This window comes from Poecilia reticulata, unplaced genomic scaffold (assembly GCF_000633615.1).
Source record: "Poecilia reticulata strain Guanapo unplaced genomic scaffold, Guppy_female_1.0+MT scaffold_424, whole genome shotgun sequence".
In the NCBI taxonomy this organism is placed as follows: domain Eukaryota; kingdom Metazoa; phylum Chordata; class Actinopteri; order Cyprinodontiformes; family Poeciliidae; genus Poecilia; species Poecilia reticulata.
In genome coordinates, this window is record NW_007615191.1 from 1 (window position 1) to 14830 (window position 14830).

General features: G+C 38.4%; 1 protein-coding gene across 1 annotated transcript; it reads left to right on the forward strand.

The window, feature by feature from the left end:
- The first annotated feature begins 8678 nt into the window (after positions 1-8678).
- On the forward strand, positions 8679-13813 carry LOC103460990 (protein prune homolog 2-like). The gene is made up of 4 exons (XM_008403306.2): positions 8679-8826; positions 12419-12485; positions 12573-12773; positions 13121-13813. Exons 2-4 carry the CDS (start codon positions 12431-12433, stop codon positions 13312-13314), a joined length of 450 nt encoding a protein of 149 aa, XP_008401528.1. The 5' UTR covers positions 8679-8826; positions 12419-12430; the 3' UTR covers positions 13315-13813.
- Positions 13814-14830: the final 1017 nt, after the last annotated feature.

Below are 14830 nucleotides of genomic sequence, written 5' to 3' on the forward strand. Positions count from 1 at the left end.
GTGTGTGTGTGCGTGTGTGTGTGTGGGGGGGTGTGCGTGTGCGTGTGTGTGGGTGTATGCGTGTGCGCGGGCGTGTGTGTGTGTGTGGGGGGGTGGGGGTGTGTATGTGTGGCTGCAGACAGAGGGGATTATGTGGAAGATCAGCTGTAGTCATGATGTAACAGCAGGACATATGGAGGCGGTTTAATGTGCTGATGCTCTTTTGTGACTCTATTGCAAAAGTAAACTTTTCACTTTTTACAACCACTCACTTCATCACATTTTATTTTGTAGATATAGAGAAAATAGAGCATAGCTGTAAAGCAGTAGAAAAATAAAAGGTGATTCTCGATTTGCTTAGAAATAAAAATTTAAAGTGTGGTGGGAATAGGTGATCAAGCCCTCTTTGTGTAACCAGCTTCGCTGCAGTTACAGCTGCAAGTCATTTAGAGTGTGTTGCTACTAGCTTTACAAAACTAAAGACCTTTTCCCCATTGTTCCTTGCAACATAGCTCAAACTCAGACTGAACAGAGAATATCTTTGAGCTGTATTTTTGAAGTCATGCCACAGATTGTCAATTGATTTTAGGACTGGACTTTGACTAAACCACTCCAACAAATATATATTCTTTTGTCTAAGCTATTCAATTGTAGATTGTGTGTCATTAGCTTCAGTGTCTAGCTGAAAGCTTTTCTCTATACCTGACAAATTCTCTCTAATGATTGCATTGAACTCCATCCTTTAGCTCTAACAGCTTTCCTTTCTGTGCTGAAGACGAACTTCACCATGGCATTATGCTGTCATTTGGCTACACTGCCTTTATGTCCTGGGGGGGAGGAGGGGTCACAGTAAAGAGGATGAATACAAATGCTCTGGATACTTTTCAGGTTGTTCTTACACCTTACATTTATGCAAATCTTTGTGTTGATCAAACATAAAACCACAATCAAAAAACTGCACAGACTATGACTGTAATACCACAAAATGTGGAAAAGTTGAAGGGATCTGAATGTAGTACCTTTTAGCTTTTGTTTGTGTAGATTTTCACTCTTGGATTATTTTTATTTTTTATTTTTTAAACCACATCATTTCTTGTTGTGCTATCATTGGCATTATCATAGACAGTGGTTGACATCCAACAGAGAGGATCAGCTGGGGCTTCGAGTGTCTCCGCCCCCTCCTGCATAAAGCGTCCTCACTTTACATTGTGGGCAGAAAGGGTCAATATTGCTGATGTTTACAAGAGCACAGCAGGTCACCCTGTGCAATCTAGTCAAATCCCTTCTGCTCTCACATGGGCACTAATCTTCAATGACTGCCATCTACAGCACATCTACAACTCAGCTTATAGAACTACATGTCCTCTCCATGACTTCTCCATCGCTTCCTTTCCTTTTCATTTCCTGTCTTTTCTTTTTGCATCCATTCTTCTTCCTGTCTTTTTTTTTCTTAAGTTGCTGAGTTCTAAAAATTTTTAGCAAATACTCCTTACTTTTCTCCTTTATGCTGAATCAAATTGCAACGTCGCATAATGTCAGTGACTTGAACCCTCTAATTGGTTAATAATAAATTTCTTAATTTCAGGAACATTGCAGTCCAACTTAGTTTGCATAGGGGGCAAAGTCTATTTGATATTGTGCATCAAAAAATATACAGCAGTTTTCACCAAACAAAAAGAAAAACAAGGAAACCCCAAATCTTCCTATTTGTTAAGACGCCTACACAGAAAACTTTGAGCTGCAAAATATACTGCTCAAAAAAATAAAGGGAACACTTAAGTGTTCACTTAAGTGTTTAAGTGTTCCCTTTATTTTTTTGAGCAGTGTATATCTCAAGGGGTTACAAATCTGCTCCGAGGCCACCTAAATGTTTTTGGACAACGTATCAACATTTGCAGGAGTGGCTCAGTTCCTGGCCTGATCATTTGTTGTTCAAACAACAAATGAAAAAAAAGCCTTGAACAAGTTTTCTGATGCTAATTTGTAAGTCCAATCAGTGAGGAAAGGGTACCCACTGTATCGTGCTCAGTGTAGCTACTGTAAGAAAATATTACTGCACTTGCTGATTAAGCTAATTTGTGATTGGCAGCTTCAATGCTAAAATAAAGGGCTAGTTCACTATTTGGTTTTGTTTCTGACAAGTTCAAAACATTAGATAGTTACGTAATAATTTACAGAAACACTATTATAATTTCAGCTATTTGACGCTGCATAGAGATGACTAAAAACACAGTTTAATTATTTTTTTTTCATTTCATATTCTAGTTGTGAAAACGCACACAAAAAAAGAGTCCATTTCAAATGCTGTTGTATGGTTCAGACAACCTTTAAATAATGTAATAACACAAACTAATATACATCAAACCTGGACTTAGATGTTCTACGCAGAGCACAAATTGTTTTGTTGGAGGAATTCACTGCCGACATTGCTTGGGCATCATTTCTACCATTGTACTCATGCTATTTTTTGCTCTGACTCCATTGAGCTTACAAGCATTATATTGATTGCTTGTGTTTAGAGAGCTGCATGCTCTTTGATTTATTTGATCTAAGCTAATGTTAGGTTGCTGCCGCTGCTTGATTTACAGGTACAAATCAATAAAACATGCATCCACAAGGATGTTGGATTGTTCCTTTACAGGACGAGCTTCTGTGAGCCTCGAGAGAAACACCAGGAGGATTATGCATAAATCATCAGCATGTTATTAATTACAAAGATGAATCTCTACAGATACCCAGAATAGAAGAGGCCCCAGTATAAAGTGTGGGTCACAGTGTTTGGGATTACTAATAGAGGACGTGCAATAGGCTAAAATAACATTCTAAATCAGAGTTTTCAGTCCTAAACCCAGTTACCCCCTCAAAAGCCGCCCATCATGTTCATGCAGACAACATCATAACTGTGAATCCCTTTAGCTGTGTGAGCCTGCTCCCCAGAGGACGTCACTTCTGCCAGTGCAATGCGGCTCTGAATGGGAAAAGCGCAGATTAAGCCAGAACACAAGTGTTGAGGTTATCACATTCACACGACCAAAATAGATGCAGACCGGGTGAAACGCCGGGCACAGCAGCCAGGCTGGAGGTATAGAGGGGATGTTCTTCAGGGAAAAAGATCACAGATGCTGACGGACCCAAACACTGGAGAACAAACTGTGTTTCCGCAAGAAAGTGTTTAGTTTAATATTCCGATAGAGTATTTATATTCCAAGAAGCGTTACAGGCAAAGGAAAAACAAAACGACAACATAAAGATGTTACTTTTTATGCATTTGTTGGTGGCATAGACTATTGTATTAAGTTTCCTTGTCAAGATACTTTAAAAGAAAAGCAGCAGAGGGTGAAACCGTTGTTTTTGTGTAGCAAATGTCTTCGCTTGAAACTATTACTTCGTTTTTCTGTGGTTCATTAGTGCTGAATCAGATTTTGAAAAGCTGCCTCTGTGGAAAACATATGGATGGGGTTTTTTTAAAATGTGAAATTAGCAATACAGCCAACCCTCGTGTTGAAATTTTTGGTAATGTTTTCTAATAAAGGCAACAAAACTATTCTAGTTACATAGTAATTAATATCAGGGGTGAAAGTAGTTTTAAATTCTTGGGGGTACTATGACAAAAAAAAATATATGTGTGTGTGCGTGTGCTTTGGAGTTTGGAGTTTCTATGCTGATTTTTTTTTTTGGGGAAGTGATAAAAGCTGGTAGCTCTTGAATTGCTACAAAATAAAGCTGTATTTCCTTCAGTCCACTGGCTGCAATGTTGACACCTTGAGATGCCATGAGACCTAAACTCTGAACATCATGGCATGGAGTGCATCCCAGTTCCATGTCTGGCATATAACCATTCATTTTAGCTTTTAAACTGGCTCTATTGATCCTGTGTCCACCAGAGGGATAATCAGTAGCCTAGCATCATGGCCTGTTCTGAAGATCCTGCAGCTTCCACTTCTCTTCCTAACATGGCGCCTCCTCAYCCTGACTCTCACACTGATAGGAGGAACCACAGAGCTCTGTTAGGTTAAAGCTCATCTTCTGAAGTTGGGATATTTTTCCTTCAACAGGATCCAGAGGAATCACCTCAAACCAGATGATGGACTGGATTTTATTTCAACCTAATAAAAGGTTATTATTTTGGAGAAAGTGTCATTAAAATCAATATTTCCACTAAATAAGAGGCAAAAAAATAGTTTGATGGAGGAAAAGCCTATCTGATTCTGAGCTCAAAGCACCAAACAATTTTTTTTATATCAATTAATTTAATTTCACATACGTATCGCGGAAGAAGCCATTTGTTTGTTAAATACTTAATGAAACATATTTTCCGTGTTTGATGTTTGTTGTAAATGACTTATACTCACACAGAACGAGGTAATTAGTCCAAGTTTGTCGTTTATTGAACATTCAGAAACTACAGCGGGTGTGATGCGCCAAGACAAAGGTAAAAAAACCCGAACAAGTGATCACACCCGTTGCCATGGCAACCTCCTGCGCTCACAAGCCAACCCGAGATTACAAAAACATAACATTCAGTCCGTTACAATATTAGGTTTTCAGGCTTGATATTTATTTTGCGATCATTAATAAGCCTCCCTGAACACAGCGGTGGTTGATTAGTTCCTGCTCTGCTCGTTATTTTGGTAATGGAACCGAAACGCACAGAATTGCGCAACACCTTGTTGAAACAATAATCACTGAGATTATAATTGTTGTTTGAGCACGTAATGTTGATGTTTTGTTGTTGTTCTTTAATATAAAGTTATGGACGTTTAAATAAGGAGTCAGAGGAGGACGTGCTGCTCTCAGCCTCCTGGCCGCGTTCAGTTTGTCACCTAGCCGAGATCGACTCAAAACCTTCTGCGATCGACGTGTTGCACCTCTGCTCTAGAAAAGCACGAACAGTTCAGAAACGATGTGAAATGAGAAAAAAGTTATTTATTAACTGATTAAGTCGTGTTTTAGATTGTTCTTGAAAAACTAATCAGTCATGGCTGATTAGTGGGTGAACTCACGGCTGCACAGTGAACCCATTCATTTTTTACAGCAGACAGCCGCTCCTCTCTTGAGGGTACTGCGTACCACCGCTAAATCTTTTAGGGGTACGCAGTACCCCGCCGTACCCCCCCCTACTTTCACCACTGTTGGTATCACTGTAAAATTCAATAATCATTCAAGCTGACTTTTGTCAACAGAAGTAATTTCATTGGTCTTAATGTGGCCTGGTATTTTCCAGAAAATCTGGAAAAAATAAACCACAGCTCCAGATCAACAACAACCCACCTCCACGCTTGACTGTTAGGTTGATATTCTTCCAGTCTTAATCCTGGTCTTTCTCAAACCACGGATCCAAATGTTCAAACGTTTGCAATGTGACAAATTCCAGTTTTTTTTTTTTTAATCCATTTACAAAACTCTTATCTCATCCAAATTCCTCTGACATCTTCTGGGTGACCTTTGATGTGAGTGGAGTGTCTCTTGGGAGTCGGGCCACGACATCCTCTTGTATTCTGTGTACGACTCGCAGTGGCCACAGGGCATTTATACCAAACCTTATCCTAAGATTAGTATGCTTATTGAGGTCTCTTATTTTGGAATGACCAAGTAAATTTCTATTAGTGTATTGGATAAGACATTACAGAAAATAATCCATGAAAAATACATTAAAATAGATCACTTTGGCAAAAGGGTGCATTTGGGCATATTAAGTCACCTACGTTTACAAAATGCAAATAATTAAGAACTGATCGTTCTTCTCGGAGACGTTTTATACAACTTCTTCAACGACGATGTTATCAGACAGGTTTGACAAAGTTTAACTCGGTACAATACAACACTTCCTGCTTAACAGCTTTGAAAGGAGGAAGTAAAAGTATCCCCAGCAGACAGATAAAGCACCTTGTCTTTTTTCCCCCCTTTAATCAACAGTGATGATGGGAGTTTTATTTTAAAAAAAATTTGTTGGTTACCACTATCTTTTTAAAATACAAATAATAAAGCTTCATGTTGCGTATGCGTGTGTTGTAAGACCTCAATTAAATTGCATCTGTGTCTGGTTGTTTTCCATTGTATGTATATAAAAATAAAATGTATTTTAATTTACTTTTTTTTTTAAAGGATTTGTGATGAAATACAGCATATGTAAGAGAAAATCAACTCTGGTCTGGTTTCAATTATTTTTAGGTCTAAACTTGTGCTGCTTTCCTTGCACACATGCTATGAAACACATATTTTATTTTGCAGACTGTCATTTATTTTACTTTCACGGTCACCCAAAATGGAGAAATAAAGCTAAAAATCAGAATGAAATCAATATGAAGGCAGATTGCCACAACCAAGCATTTGAGTCGGAGCATGCCGCCTGCACGATAGGAATGTAAAAATGTGCCTGAGCCAGTCACCAGCTCACCAGCTAGCTACTTCTGGAATGAGGGTCTGCCAAAAAAGAAAAAAAAAGAAATCAATACACAGCAATATCACAAATTCCTGACAGGTGCAAAAAACTTTGACAGCAAATAAAGCATTTCTAATTTTCTCCTGAAGAACAGGAACCACTGAGGATTTCCGGAGAAGAAAAACCAAAATCAAAAGAAAGATAGAAAGTAAACAGGAGGTAAAGCTACTGCTTTTAGGTGGGCTACTTTACTGATAGTCCTGATATTTTTAAAACTTCAATAAAGGAAATCCTTCCAAATATCTACTTTAAAAACTGATTTAAAACTAGAACCCACTCTAAGCTGGAGTTCAAGGGATCTTAAAAGATTAAAATGCTTGTTAAAAACGTTGTACAGAAAAAAATGATTGCTCCAACTTAATTCATTTAGCTCGGCAGCTGTTCCTCGTGTGCAGGACTTTGGGAAAGTGAGGCCAATTAAAAAAAAAAAAAAAAAAGTTGTGTCTCAGGATTTATTTACATCATAAAGTGTGACCTCATATCAGACACAACATGAATGGCGTGGAAGTTATTTTTACAGTGTGATTTCACAATTATTTCAAAACGTCCAGTGAAGGAATGCTGTTCCCCGTTTCTCTGGGACAACTTATCTCTCAGCATCCAGCAGATATTTGTCATTACTGTGTGGTTTTGACTGTATAATAACAGTTTAAACAGCAAACTTAAGCAGAATCTCCTCTGCCCTGGCTTGAAGGTAAAAGGGTTCAAAGTGAGCAGAATTACAATTTAACGGCTTTACTATGCAGTCATTGTTTTTCTGGGATCTTGTTTTTCTAACAGGTTCCCTGATCACAGCCACACACTTCCCTCTACAGTAACCATTTTTTCCCTCATTTGTTAGGTTCTCACGGTTCTCTGTCAAATTCTCTCTCGACTGCTGAATCTTCCACGATATTCTGACCACGAAGCTAGGAATCATCATCATCATCATCATCATCATCATCATCATCATCATCATCATCATCATCATCATCATCACCACATTTTCTCCTGGATAAAGAAAGTGTCCTATCTTTTACTTTAAACTAAGTTATGGAAATCTCCGTAAACAGGCACCTAAAAATCTCTCAAATACCACGCATGGTTTTAATACAGCAGTCATCAGTTTGAACCTTTTTAGAACTATAAGACCACACTGGTTTTTACGCTGAATCTGCAAAAAACGTATATTAGGAAAATTGTCTTCGAAGCTCAACAAAGATTGTCACGAACCCCCTCCACACACTGCCGCCATACCACAGACTTAAGCAACTTCCAGTTGAAGGTATTTTCCCCCAAAATCATTTTAATGCCACAGGAATAATCATAAACACCAATGACTCTGAATCCTGTTTCTTTAATGTTTAGATTTTAGACAGTGTGAACTGTACCGAACTGCTTCCATCGTCTTAATGCAACATCAGCCAATCTGCTGAACTTGAGCCACGGAACATGTGCAATTCATCCTGCCTCACAGTAGGAAGGAACAAGGATATCCTGCAGCTTGCAACATTTGCTTAAGTTTGTGCTTTTTGATTAAAAGGTAGTGCTTATTTTTCCTCAAAGCGTTTTACTTTTCGCCACTTTACGAAGAAATTTGTGTGTGGCATTTTGTAAGGAATCTGTGTGCACATTTTTATTGTATTTTTAAAGAAAGGTGTCTGTCTTAATGCCTGAAAGTCCATCAGAGCTGTAAAGGTACTGATTAACAAAAGGCTTCACACTTCCTGGCATGGTGTCCTCATGAACTTTGAACTAAACAAGTCGCTTGCCTCTGCGTGTCGACTTGTTGCTGAGGAGTGTAAGTGAAATAAAAACATTTTCTGTTTACTGAGCATTTATAAAAGCTGACTATCAAACTTAATCTAGCACTTTTATGAGTGTACTTTGTTTTGTTTATGGCTGAATAGTTCAACGCGGTTAGACCACATTGCAACAATCAGCATAGGTAGAGGTAGAGAGACTCCAGATGCTTTCTAGTTATCTTTTTCTTGCAAATGCATGTCTGCGCTAGACATTGTGCCAGTGTCCTTGTTTGTCTGTTCTCTACTTTCTCTCTTGCCGAGGGCTAACGCTGCTGCGCATCTTAGCACAAAAAGTCCAGACTGTGTTACACACGGCAATAACACCACCGAGCAAACAAACAAACAAACAAACACAGAGATAATATTGAAAGATAATTACAAGCAGACGCACACTTCTTGATATACCCGTTTTTTGTAGCACCGCCCGAGGAAGCAGCTCTGTCGAGAGTAGCAGGTGATGCCCTTATTTGGAAGTGACCCAGATCACGTGATCACAAAATGGTGGAAGCTGTGAGCTGTTTATAAGCTGAGCATCTCCATCGAGAGGCTTGGAGCAGGAAAAAGGCAGTGCATCCATGCTCTGAGACACAGTGGGACAGAGATTCCCAAGCCCCAGCAACGGTGAGTAGACGGCTTTTATTCAGTGGAGATGAAAAGAGGTGTATGCTTTGTTTTTTTGGGGTTTTTTTTCCACCCTCTCCTCTCAGCCAGCAGAGACAGGAAGCAAGAGTGAGGGAGGGGCTGCTGTCATCAGCACCATGATCCTGTGCTGTGATGTGGAAGTAGATCTGAAGCAGCATCTTCCAAGGAGGATGTCATTTTGTATGATTCAGCAAAATAGACCTGTGTACCAGTGTAGATTTGAATGTAGATCTGTGTAAAAAAAAAGTGTGCATATTTATGTGCGTGTGTGTGTATGTGTGTGTGTGTAGACATCCTGGGGATGAAGACACAAGCACAAACACACGCACGCACACACACACACACAGTCTTCATTAAGACAGTTATGTCGACAGTACAGCTTTCACAAGAGAGTTCAGCGTTTTTCTGTTTCAGCTGCTGATGTAATCACATTTCCACCGTTGCCCTGAAAGCCTGTTGAAGAGGAACAAGGATGGCTCTTTTTCATGCGAATGAACACACGTCACGTGACTCGCTGCGAATTTGCATCCCTGCCCAATCTGTGCTCAGGCAAGCGTGTGGTCTTTCGATTTGAATCAACACTATAGGCAACATGGAGGGCATTGAACCTGCCCCCAGACCCCCAACCCCCACCCCTTACTCAAAGCACCATCCCCGCCTCCTCAGCTCTTAACACAAGGATTATTCATAGTTCAAAGATGACCTTTTTGCCTCAGTTTCATGTGTTTCCGTCATGTTCGCCCGTTACCACTCCTAAACTTGTTCCACCTGTTTTCTGTTCAGTGTGGAAGAATATTTCTTTTGATTCCTTCAATGATGCACAAGCTAAAGGTTTTGCACCTCTTTATATTTTTGTGATCTGGCGATCTCAGTGGAGAAGCTGGATAAAATAAAACAGCCAGCTGCTAATCTTGAACAGAAACATTCAGGAATCTCAAGTGTTTCTGCACAAATTATGTTGACAACAACAGAGGCAACATCGTGTCAATTTGACTGCAAGAAGATATTTATTATAGCGATTGTACTCACAGGTCACCACAGAAAGACTCGGTGTATCAGGTTCAAATGTCTGTAGCTATTGTAATGGTTTTTATTTCACCTAAAAAAATGAAGTTAACAGTATCTGAAATCATGCAGAAACTTGATGTCTTTGACATTTCTGCAACGGCCAACACTCCTGTGTTAGTTTAAATAAACAGGAGACGTCTTCAAATATGTTTTGGCTTTTTCTGTTGCTTTTCAGAATAATGCCTTCTTCATCTCTGAGTGGCCTCTCAGTCCATGTCAGTACAGGGCTGAGTTTAACTGTTCAGTCAGCATCTCCATAAAGCCTTTTTGTTTTGTAGTTGACATGCATTTCATATTAAAACACATTCGTCTTTGGGAAACAGTGTGATGGCTGGACGTTCCCTTGTTCATTTAGACACATTTATCTGCAGTTGCGTTGATTACTGCAGCAGTATCTTTACAGGTCTGCCTAAAAAAAATCAATCCTCCAGCTGCAGCTGATCCAGAATGCTGCTGCCGGCGTTCTCACTAAAACCAGGAAGATAGAGCGCATCACCCCATAAATACCGTTAGTTCATCAATCACTGAATGGCTTAGCACCACAATACATTAAAGATCTGCTGTTCTTTCATCAACCTTCTAGACCTCTCAGGTCTTCTGGCTCTGTTCTGCTCTGCATCCCCAGAATCGGAACCAAACATGGAGAATCAGCATTCAGCTTCTATGCACCACAAATCTGTAACAAACTTCCTGAAAACTGCAAAACAGCTGAAACACTGAGTTCCTTTAAATCCAGACTTAAAACACACCTGTTTAGAGTGGCTTTTGAAACATTATAAGCATTGATAAACATTGTGATGTGTAATAATGCCACCAGAGAAAATGTTATGTTTGACTTGTTGACTGTGTTTCTATTTTTGTGTTTTCATGACGAAGAGCACTTGTTGCTGAAAGGTGCTATACAAATAAAATCTGATTGATTGATTGATTGAAATGAAGGTGTTACATTTAAGCATCTAGAAATTTGACCCAAGGATGAACCACACTTCTGTTTCGGTTACCTGTTTTTTCTGTAACATTTCATGAAGCAGTGACATGTTTAAAGGTGTTGAACTAAAATACATTTATGAATCAGAAGCCTAAAAAGTCATAAAAACAAATCTAGTTTCATCTGTAATTTCAATATTACAGTAAAATCGATGTATCTTTGTATCTAATCAAAAAAATTGCAGGCCTGAAATCTGATAAAGTTCCATAATATATAATATAAAACTATTAAAAGTGTGGTGTCAAACTTAGTTTTTGTTTAGGGTTGATATGACTAATGCCACCTGCGTTATGTAAAATTACACGATGCTACTTGTATCATGTTTTTGTTGGTGACCTGTTAAATGGTACAGATGTGAATCACTTTCCTTATCCTTTTAAAAGGTCCTGTCCTTGTAGAAAGTGCACTCTCAAAGCCAGAGTGGTAATTACAGATGCATTTAAGTTGCTCCTGGAAACCAAAGTGAACCTAATTTGAGTATTGCCACTAAGTAGACCATAATAATTAGTGGTACGGCAATCAATTTACCAGTGATGAAATTAGCCAATTTACCCCTCGGGTTGCTCTAACCAGTGATCATCAGGTCCAATATCTAAATAACTCGATTTTTTTTTTTTACCCTGTTTGCTAAAATGCATAAAAATTGAAAACATATTTATTTTTTCAGCAGATTAACAGACTTTCTATTATGTCTTAACCAGATAGAGATTGGCTTAATTCAAATTTTGGATTCAATGTTGATATCACTGTCAAGAATCCTGCAGTACATTTATTTTCCCAGTTTGTTTTATTTAATTGGGGGAATTGAAACCAAAATTTTATTACATGGGTTTATATCTAATCCAGTGCCAGGAAGAAAACTGGAATCAAATCTCTGACAACAACTAACTTGTTTAAGGTTAATTAATTCAAATAATTAGGCAACTGATTGCGAATGCAGCTGCACTGGTAATGCAGTGCCATACTTTGGATTTAGGGAAAAGTTTTGAAGTGTTTTGGTGTTTTAGATCAAGTGTTTTAACAGATGATGCCAAATTCTGCTTTTTTTTTTTTTTTTTTGAGGCTTTTCTGGCTCTTGTCAAAATTTTCTGAATATGAAAAATATGAGTCAATAGGTTTGATGATTGTAGGCTATTGTATCATGTTTAGCTCTGGTAGAAGAGATGGGAGACAGCTTTTAAACATAGTAACTGTTAATAAAAGCACTTACAATGAGCTAGGTCTAAAAAAAAAAGTCAAAGTACATAGCAAAACATGCAAATAAGTTTATGGATGCAATTATCAGTAGACAAAAAACAAAAACTCTGAACACTTTAGAGGACTGAACTGATCCATATCAAATCTACATCCATTACATAAATTACAAACTATTATAATTCAAGTATATATAATGTCTCTCACCCTTTGGCAAGTCTTTACAGTTAGATAAATTGTGGTCAGCAGATTTACACAGTTTGATTTTTTTTTTCCATCACATATTTCTGTTCACAGTGTAACTTTTTTTTTTTCTTTCAGGTCCTTCTGGGGATGGACCTGACCTCACACAGTAAAATGACTTCAGAGGGCGACGACGGCAGACCAGGTGAGAGTGAACCAAACATTTTACACACAAAAATAAAAAGGAGTTGGTTGTTCAAAAATAAATAACACTCTGCTCTTTTCATCCTAGTCCCCCCTACATCTTTACCCCTGCAAGGAGGGCCCAGCCAGAGGAAAAAACTTTCTGCCCCTCAGATCAGCTTATCTCTGGACCACAGCGAAGACGACTTGGGGGAGACTCCAGATGATCTGGACATTAACGTGGACGAACTCGACACTCCAGATGAGGGAGATTACCTCGACTACACAGACCATGAAATGGACTGGGAAGGTGAGTTAGATAAAAAACAACAAAACATTAAAACGGTTGATTCATTTCATCACCCAAAATCATTTGCTACAATGTAAGGTAATGTGAAACTTCTTTGTTTTTGTTTCAGCCAGTTTAATTTGCAACTTATCTGCATTTTCTTTCATTTGAAATGTTCTTTTGAGGTTGATTTATTAATATGGAAAACAAATTATGATTACCAAGTGGTTCTTTTTGTGTTGTGTTCCAATTGCCTGCTATGTTTCTCAGGGTGCTGCTGATCTATCCACTATTGTTACATGGGTCACATAAATCCCACAAACTTGATTCAGTGACCAATGGCACCATTCTCTCTTTTCTCAAACCAGATCCCGGTGCAGCCACTAAAAGTGGGACGAGTGATTCCTACAACACCATTCCAACGTATAGCGCTGAGGAGGAGCGACGTGACGTCAAGCTGTGGAGGACCGTCGTCATCGGGGAGCAGGAGCAGCGAATCAACATGAAGGTTATTGAGCCTTACATGAAAGTCATCTCTCATGGAGGTGAGAATGTTTGCTAAATCAATTTCTAACTTCACAAAACTATTAAGAACGGGGAAAATAAGTCCTATGTTACACAGTCAGCACACACATTGTAAAACAAAGTGCACCCTCTGTTAGTTCTGGGGTTATATTTTATAAATGACCCAGTGTTTACTGGTTTGTGAAATTATTTTTAATTTTGCCTTAGGCGTAGAAATACACACATCGGAGATTGTGCCATTTCATTGATTCAATAAACAAAGATGAAAAGCAAGTCCATTTTCTACATGATTTGCACTTTTATCTGTTATGTACATCTGTAGCTAAGTGCAGACATTTTCCAGTTGGCTGGTATTTTGGATTACAAAATGTAAAGTTTCCTAAAGGTATTATCTTTGGTCATGTTGTTATGTGCAAACGTTGCTAGGAAACGCGCTTTACTTACTGTTTTCTGCAACATTTAGAATGTGATCCGACAATCGCACCGACAATGACCAAATTGAGCTGAAATAATCTTTTGTCCTGCATTTAAACCATGAAAAAAATGCAACGTCCACATCCAAAAAGCTGCTATGATGAACTGTTTATTGAGGCAGATATGAATACATTCAAAGTCATGCTGCTCGTGAATAATCTGTTTGTCTCTTAGTGCGTGACCTTGAGCTGAACTTCTGCCTCCAGCCTGTGCCTCTGTCTTAAACCACATTCTTCTATAAAAGCAAGTAATGCCTCAGAATGATGGTGTGTCACAAATAAAAGTGCTCCTCTCTGTACTGAATAGTGCCGAGACATCGAACCAGCAGCAAGCGAGAGCTCGGTTTTGCTGATTAACTTGGTTAAATTTTGACTGCTTTGTTAATTCACCGTAAGTTTATTGTAATTGTTCGTCGTCTTATGGCTAAGGTCGTGCCGGTTTAATTTGTTTTGCCTTCAGGGAAACTGTGGTACGGACAAGCAAGAGCTCTTCTGTAGACAAAAACATACCAACCAGTTATTAATCAATCATAATTAATCATAAAATATATAAAAAAGATTAATAAGGAATTATAATTGATCATCTTAGTGACTAGAACCAATATTATCTTTTAATTATCAGTTGTGGTATACATTTTGTCTTTTCTAAGCATATTTTACACAACATTTAATTCGAAGGAGCCAGACTTTCTTATCTTTTTAAGATGCGTAATTTAATTATGAAAGCTGCTGTTCAAACGGACAAACAAATGTAGCATAGGCATATAAGAAACATCTTGGAAAAGTTTAAATATTTGATTTATGAGATTCAAGGTGATTCAGAAGTTAAAGTGAAAAACACAACAGACCTTGGTCTGGTGTGAAAGTTTAGAAAAATCTTGATAACTGCAGAGAAAAACTGAATATTAGGCGAAAGAAATGATTTGCAGCAGATAAAGTGCATCTGAGAGTCTTGCCCTAAGGAGATTGGAGGAAAAAAAACATCAAAAACTTCAAACAGGACCTGGGAGAGGCATTATCTGTTGGCTTATCCATCTATGGGAACTCTTTTTATTGGCAACAAAGTGATTTGTAGATAAT

Excerpts from the sequence above, each read along its gene's own strand:
- LOC103460990 (XM_008403306.2), top strand. The coding sequence starts at position 12,431 with ATGGACCTGACCTCACACAGTAAAATGACTTCAGAGGGCGACGACGGC. Across the intron at positions 12,486-12,572 it reads GGGCGACGACGGCAGACCAG|TCCCCCCTACATCTTTACCC; the intron begins GTGAGAGTGAAC and ends TTTTCATCCTAG. Across the intron at positions 12,774-13,120 it reads CCATGAAATGGACTGGGAAG|ATCCCGGTGCAGCCACTAAA; the intron begins GTGAGTTAGATA and ends TTCTCAAACCAG.